At 37.8% G+C, this 7,906-nt stretch overlaps 1 protein-coding gene across 1 annotated transcript; it reads right to left on the bottom strand.

The window, feature by feature from the left end:
* Positions 1–1,255: 1,255 nt before the first annotated feature.
* Positions 1,256–4,256, bottom strand: LOC107572819 (paired mesoderm homeobox protein 2B-like). The gene is made up of 3 exons (XM_016259253.1): positions 3,837–4,256; positions 2,967–3,154; positions 1,256–2,559 (listed from the first exon to the last, which is right to left on the bottom strand). Exons 1-3 carry the CDS (start codon positions 4,075–4,077, stop codon positions 2,134–2,136), a joined length of 855 nt encoding a protein of 284 aa, XP_016114739.1. The 5' UTR covers positions 4,078–4,256; the 3' UTR covers positions 1,256–2,133.
* Between the last annotated feature and the right edge of the window lie 3,650 nt (positions 4,257–7,906).

The following is a 7,906-nucleotide window of genomic DNA, read 5'->3' as shown; positions in this document are numbered from 1 at the left end:
GTTTGCCACAGCGCTGATGTCCGTCATTGTAATGTCTTTGTGTTGTTCTGTGTGCAACTTATTAGAATAATAAGTGCAGAGTCCCCAACAACGTCGCGTGAAATCCGGTTAAATATATTTATTTCTCATCACTTTCATTTATGAAGTTGGGCATCGCTATTTCAGAAACCCTGCCTTACTGTAATGATTTATTGTATTGCATTTAAATACTGCTTAATAACAAGCTATCTATTTGCTGATTTGAAACAGACGTTTGCGTCATTGTATTGCTTTATTGTGTTCGATGTTATAAGAATGACCTTAAGAACGTGATTTGCACTTTATCTGGAAAATTAGCAGTATACATTTCTGTCCATTGTATATAATGCAGTATATTATATAGTCTATTGTAGAAAGCAAACTATGCAAAACCAATGTGTGTTTGTATGTTTGTGTGTGTGTGTGCATGTTTATGTGGTTTATGAGGACACAAATTTGTATAATAACATGGGTATGACATAGGTATTACAACGAGAAGTTGATTTATGAGGACGTTTTCAGTGTCCCCGTAATTCAAAAGACTTATAAATAATTCAGAATTAGTTTTTTTTGAAAATCTAAAAATGCGCAAAGTCTCCTGTAAGGGGTAGGTTTAGGGGTAGGTGTAAGGCAATAGAATGTACGGTCTGTACAGTATAAAAACCATTACGCCTATGGAGAGTCCCCATAAACCATAAAAACAAACCTGTGTGTGTGTGTGTGTGTTGGCTATGAAAAGCTATGAATTTTGGAGTAAACTGCTAATGAAATTTAGTCTGTATATCTGTGTTTATAACAACAATAACAACAGTGTCTATATATTTCAGTGTCGTGAAAACATAATTTCCCGGAATCTGTATATGAGCAGTCAGGCGCCTTGTGCGGCTGTCCAAGGTGCTGAACAGGATATACGCCCTCTCGGTCGTCCGAAGCTAGTAATACAACTAGAGAACTTTTGAATGGAGATTTTGAATGAATATTGTGTTTTAGCAATGTTTCAGTTAATTAAGTGAATACTTTAAAAAGGAAACGGGACAATACTATTTTAGCATCATAATCGTTTTTATCATCAACAGCCATGTCAATGGTACACCTGAAAAACTATGTGCACATGTAGAAATATTTCCTTCTTAAATATAAGCATCCATTACCTACATATAAATAATTCTCAAATCCTGAACAAAAACGTGTTACATTATGCTCACAAAATAGGTGAAATCATTATAAAATCGGACGGAGAAGACAACATGCAAATAATATAGAAAATAAATACAATGTTTTGCATCCATTCCCTTTTTCCTCCAAAGAATGCGCCAGTTGTAACTTGTAAAACATTATAAAGACTCGGTGAACTACAAGGGGAATGTGGTCTATGTTTATCTAGGACGTCAATACGTTTTAACACTATACAATTTGAGCCACAAAAACACAGCTGTAGAAAGACACACAAAACGTTTACGTATTCCTGTCAACAATGAAGTATGTACTTGTGCCATTTTAAGAACAATTTGCCTTAGATTAATAGTAAATATGTAGATGCATGTTTGCAGAGCCCCCGGCTCTAAGGCTTGGTAAATTTATAGGTAAAAATATATAACAGAGTGCCACATTTGGCAGTATTCTGTAATACAGACACGTAACTTGCGCTATTGGTACGTTTAGAGTCAATGTAAACAAATAATTATGGCGCCAAGATATAATGACATGTATAATGACACTTAATAATGACATTGTATTTTCATGAGTCCTTGGTGGGTTTTCTTTGCAGCAGGAGCGCGCATCGCAGTCTATTGGTTAGTTTACTTGAATTCGTCAGAAATTATGTGACGACCACAGCCAAAACAGAACAGTCCGGATAAGGTCACAATGTTAACATAATGTGTATGGTATTATTATCCAGCTTCTGGTGTAAACCAATGGCGTCGAAAGTAGTCGAATGAGGACCAGAGGTGGTCTCTTTTTTCTACGCCAGTGGGTAGAGATACAGGGCTCTCTCTCCTTCTTTTGACATTCTCCTTTTTCCAGTTATCAGTTGTCAGTGACTAGAGTAAACGCTTACTTGTTTGTTTGTTGAATCTCGCGGTCGTCGTTTCTTTTTCTGCATCAAGCACTAACTCAGAACATGCTGGTCTTTACTAAAGTGGCTTTGGCTACGTTCTGTCTTTGTAATGAGGACAGAACACTAGCGAAGGGTCCGCCCAGAGAGTCCGGAATGGAGGTGATAGTGCCCGGGGCAGAGGCCCAACCTTGACTAGGCGCAGTGCCTCCCATACCAGCCACTGACGTCTTCACCTGTTCAACCGGGCCGTTCCCTGTGACGCTGACCTGTCCGCCGGTGGGACTTGGTCCACCACAGTTGGAGGTAGGGTTTGGGTTAGGTCCGGGCCCACCAGTGCTATCAGGATCGGTAGCCTTTGCCTCTTTGCTGTCCTCCTCTCGCAAGTCAGATTTTTTCCCAGACCCGTTCTTTGCTGCAGCAGCTGCGGCGGCGGCTGCACGCTCTTGTTTGCGAAATTTGGCGCGCCTGTTCTGGAACCACACCTGTAGAAAATGCGCATCACATATTTTAAAACATATTTTACATTGCATTGTTCGTGTTTCATTGTATTTACATTAGTACAGAGTAATACAAACTGTCATTATGTAGTATGAATGTTCATTATATTAATAAAGAAAAGTTATTATTATTATTATTATTATTATTATTACTATTGCACATAACTGTATTAAGATTTTGAAATGTATAGCATGGGAGCTATGAAATGCTACATAGCTCTTAAACCACAAAACAAATAATTAAATAAATTAAGCATAAAAATAAACATAAAAATAAACCACTAAAACGTAATTGCTCTTGTCATGTAATATTATATAGCACGTCTTTACTTTTTGTCATATTTTCTGTTGTAAATTTAAGACATTTCTGAAGTAAGTGGAGGATATCTCACCTGCACTCTAGCCTCGGTGAGATCGATCTTTAGCGCGAGCTCCTCTCGTGTGTAAATGTCTGGGTAGTGAGTCTCAGCGAACACGCGCTCCAGCTCTTTGAGCTGCGCGCTGGTAAAAGTTGTCCGAATGCGTCTCTGCTTCCGCTTCTCATTCAAACCTCCGTGGTCGGTAAACAGCTTGTAGGGTACTGTTCAAATACATAAGTCAGATGTTAGCCATTTGTGAAAGTATAATTGTAAGAAAATGTACCTAAATGTCACCTTAAATATTTTGAAGTAAAACATGCAACTTGTTGATTCACATAATGAAAACGAAACAATTCAACTAATGTTTCTAAACTAGGCGTGTTCAGTGGTTACTTGCATCATAAATTGTTTAAGATAAGATAAAATCGTGATAAAAGATAAGGTTATGAAAATCTGGAGTAATCCTGTTTTCTGTGAAATGCAGTTAATTAAATGTTATTGGAGACTGGATTGGAAACTTGTCATAAATGCTTCTATCTCTTCTATTGTTGCTACTGCAACTTCAATTTAGTGTCAATAATGAGCTTAAGTCCCTGGTTATTTCATTATTTTCGAAGGTTTATGTCTCATCGCAAAGTAAATAAATTATGCCTATCATTTTGGCAGCTTAAGATAATTTTGTTGGCGGTTAGGGTGTGACTGGGATAGTGTAACCCCGTAACTGAATTACCTCTTGCCTGCAATCGCTTCTAACGTGATAAATTCTTTCATTTGTGTAAGCAAATTTCGTTTGGTAAATACTAAACACATTTCCATTTTCGAAAGCAATCAAGGCGTCCTATATACCGGGGCCATGATTCTTGTACCTCTCAGCTGGCGAACTAAAGGTGACTCTGGGCTTACCTGCGGCGTACGGACTGCTCTGGTGGTCCCGCAGGGTGCCCAGACTACAGGAGCCCGGTGTAAGCGACGGGCACCCGGAGGTGGCTCCAAACGTCGTCCTGATGGGATTGTACTGAAATCCACTGGCTTGGCTGCAGGAGCTGAAGTCCGCATAAGCTGACGCCAGGCTCGAAGTGTCCATCCCGGCCATACAGGACTCGTAGGCAGAGGAATTGAGGTAAGAATACTCCATTTTATACATTGAAAAGGCTCAGTGGAGAAGGAAAGCTGCACTCCCAAGGAAAAATACACACAAACGTCAAATTCAAATTGGATTAAATTGGCGAGGAGCACATGAAAAAAGCAAGCCAAAACGCGGACGAAGTTGGGGAGCTTGTGACGGCTGAATTTTTACTGGTTTGAAGGAGGCTCGTGCCGTGGGTAGATGTGCACTGCTCGGCGCCTGCTCAAAAACTGCCCTCCTTTATAGGAGCTGAGCCTTGTTTTATGAAAAGCCTCCCAAGGAGCCGCCTAGCCCCAGGTCTCTAGAGCATATAGTCCTCATAATAAACTTGGCTCTTTCCGCTTGGACAATAGCACGGCGTTTGGGTCTTATTGCTAGCGCTTTTTTACATGACAATAACTCATCAGTCTATTGGGCTGGCACTGGGGGATCGGGCTGTCCAACCTCCCTATCATTGATCCCCTGCATCTCTAATTAGAATTTAATACCCCACCATTACGCGCCAGCCCCCTCCACCACGTTTAGCCCTCTCGCTCAAACCGCCATCTTGCCCTTTAATTCAATCACACCACTTGGAAATAATGAAAGTTGGGTGACGATTCTCCCTGATCCAATTTTCCCCAAGCTTTTAAGCCTTTAAACCGGTGGTATACCTTGGGCTAAATTTTCGATAGTATTTCCCCTGCTCCTTTACTTGTACTTCTCTCCGTTTCTCTTTTCTTTTGCACGGCACTGCTTTGGCACTCGCTGGTTTTCAGGAGCTGAAGAGACCATTGTGGTTACCATAAATGTTACATGCTTATTAGCAGGATACATAGCCTATGCACGCTATGTCATTCTGAAGAATGTAGCCGAAAATGATTGTGAAGTGCAAATGGCGCGTTGGTAATAGCTTAATAATAATTATAATAATCATAATCATTATTCGAGCAATGGACAGCTGAAAAGTTTGGATGTTAAACTAGGGTATTTGACTGTACACTTTAACAAACACGGCTTTTGGTAAAACTTTACCACATGCACAAATAATTAAAGTTAAACTGATCAAGTTGTTCATTTATTTGTGTATTTTATTATTATTATTATTATTATTATTATTGTTGTTGTTGTTGTTGTTATAGTTAAAGTTAAACTGAACAAGTTGTTCATTTATTTGTGTATGTTATTGTTATTATTATTATTATTATTATTATTATTATTATTGCTGTTGTTGTAGTTATCGTTATTATTATTTTTTGGATAATAAGGGTAGCAAATTCGCAGAAAAAAGCTTAATCATCAGACCTCTTTTCTTCCAAAATCCGCAGAACATAATTTTGTAGTGGTAACAAGGTTCTTGCGTTGCACCCATGTCATGGAGAGAGCACAATATATTTAAACATGCGTAGTGTAGACTTCTTAAATGTTGAAATTGTCATTATTCTAACTATATTGTATAAATTAAAAACATTAAGAATTAGTTCGTAGCTGTGGCTATCCAACGTTTTTGATTACAAGTTGTATAACAGGCTTTTGTATATATTTATTTCAAATACACGAACGATCAGCCAAAGACGATTTCTCACGTCTTTTCTTACCGTGAAAAAAATTCAAGGCCACATCCTTTGTTATTGATCGTATGTAAAGCATAAGCAAAAACAAATAGCAAACCTATACACGTTCAAAACATCACTATAAAGATTAATTTACAATGATACGTCCTGTGTGCTGAATAAATAAACAAACAAACAAATAAGTAAATGGAAACAAGAAAAACCGTTGCACCTGTGGTTATACAAACAAAAATACGCTCTAGGTGCAATATGCAACAGAGGGATACAATTTATGAGGTCACTCGAATGAAAGCATCAAGCGTTTCGAGTTTGATTTTTCACCATTTCTGTGCCGTTTCAATTCTCTTTTTTCTCCTTCAGTCAACTTCGTCTTTTTTTGTGAGAAAGATAAATGGCGATTAAAAAGTTCAGTCTTTCTTGATACAACCCGGCCCCTATTATGTTAATTTTTTCTTTCTACACGCGAGTTGTGACTAAAAGATGTAGCAAATGGTTAATTTGATTACTGAAACCAAAGACCAACTGGTCCACCGTCCTCCCTCCACGCGCCTAGAAAGGAAAAAGAAGGCATCGCGAGGAATTAATCTAATAACATACAAAGGGCCGAGAAAAGTCCTTTATGATATTTTGCCGAGGCAAATACAATTATAGCTTTTACCATCCGTTTCCCCTATTCAAACAGCTCTTTATTCTCACGATCTGTGGTCCACCAGCTACCGAAACGCCCATCTTTTATATTTTCAACATCTCCTTTCATACTATCAGCTGGTTCTGCGATCTGTTGGGCGGACTAAAATGTCAACGTTAACCCTTTGATATTACAGTTTAAATAAGCGACCTGTCCACCTCCAAGTTTAACGAAAACAAGCACAGAGGTTTGCGGGCGGGCGCACAAACAGACGCGCAAGTAATTCTAAAGGTATTTGGATCCACTTGGCTATAATCTGTGATAAATCAGTTAAATCAGCTTGCACCGGCATAATATCGTTAACAGGTCAATAGCACGAAGCATTCTAAATTAAGCCCTATTCTAACAACAAACCGTAAAACTGTACGTTATCAGTGATTAACAGTGTGATAATGGTTCAATGACCGTCATTTAGAAGGTTATTTGTGATTTAATGACTTATAAATAGCAGCGTCCATATGGCTTCACTTAAATAAATCAAATAACTACGGGGCTCACAAGATCCTAAATCTTTGGTTGCAAAGTGGCTGACAATAGGGGTGTAAGTTCAGAAGGCTCGGCAGAGACTTCTTCAATTTCTGCACGCCTGCTCTGTGTTGCTCTGTGCTGGTGGAATGCGGGTCGGCAGGAGGGCAAAAGGAAAAACAAAATGCCTTTGTATGTGGAAGGATAAGACGAATCAGTCACAAAAAAAAAAGAAAAAGAAAAAAGAGGAGTGTATAAGAGAGGAGGCCAGAAGGGTGTGACTGCTGTCAGATCGAACATAACGTCTCACTTTAATGTTGAGGAAACCCTAAGATTATCAGAGGGGAAATTAATATGGTTCTGTTTGTGGAATCAAAGGTTTTGCTGCGCGCAGTGCTGTTTTTTTTATTATTATTAAAATGAGCGTTTACATGCGTTTGTTAAAATAAATGTATTCATTTGGATTTATTTTCTAATATATAAATATTTTCTAATATATTCATAAATCAGGGCTTATTTTCGACCAAACTGTTATAGTAGACGCGAACTATTTATATATATTTAAATTAATTAAGCATTGTTAAATATGTTTTCTGGGTATTGCTCTGACTGATATTTTGCTAAAAACCTGTGGTTTGAAGTAGTGTTCACCGACCGGCAATAATACAATACTTGCAATATAATATTTTTTAAAAGGCACTCACAAATAAATAATGTACTGACATACCTGTACAATTTTGTTATCAAAAAAATTATGCCTCTGTTTTATGCCAACCTACAAGCGCGCGGGATGCGTTCGCTGAATAGTTATGCAGCATGTTTATTTTTCACGTGCACGCATTAATAAAACAAATGACAGTTTAAATCAAGCTTTTCATATATGACAGGTAAATGGTAAGTAACTTTTTATTTTAACGCTCTAGCATATAAGCATATTAATATAATTTGTATTATATATATATATATATATATATATATTAACATATTTTTCTGAAATGTATACATGCATGTGTGTGTATTTATACTGTATATACTGTACATAATACATTTACACAGTACACACACATATATTATGAAAACAAAAACTTTTATTTTGGATGCGATTAATCGCGATTAATCGTTGCCCAGCACTAAATTAATC

This window comes from Sinocyclocheilus grahami, unplaced genomic scaffold (assembly GCF_001515645.1).
Source record: "Sinocyclocheilus grahami isolate Dianchi unplaced genomic scaffold, SAMN03320097.WGS_v1.1 scaffold1816.1, whole genome shotgun sequence".
NCBI classification, from domain to species: Eukaryota; Metazoa; Chordata; class Actinopteri; order Cypriniformes; family Cyprinidae; genus Sinocyclocheilus; species Sinocyclocheilus grahami.
This window is presented reverse-complemented; position numbering and strand designations above follow the sequence as displayed.

Bases quoted from the DNA above. Each gene is read 5' to 3' on its own strand.
- LOC107572819 (XM_016259253.1), bottom strand. From the start codon at position 4,077: ATGTATAAAATGGAGTATTCTTACCTCAATTCCTCTGCCTACGAGTCC. The intron at 3,155-3,836 runs GTAAGCCCAGAG...GTATTTGAACAG, and splicing joins GAGCAGTCCGTACGCCGCAG to TACCCTACAAGCTGTTTACC. The intron at 2,560-2,966 runs GTGAGATATCCT...CATTTTCTACAG, and splicing joins TCACCGAGGCTAGAGTGCAG to GTGTGGTTCCAGAACAGGCG.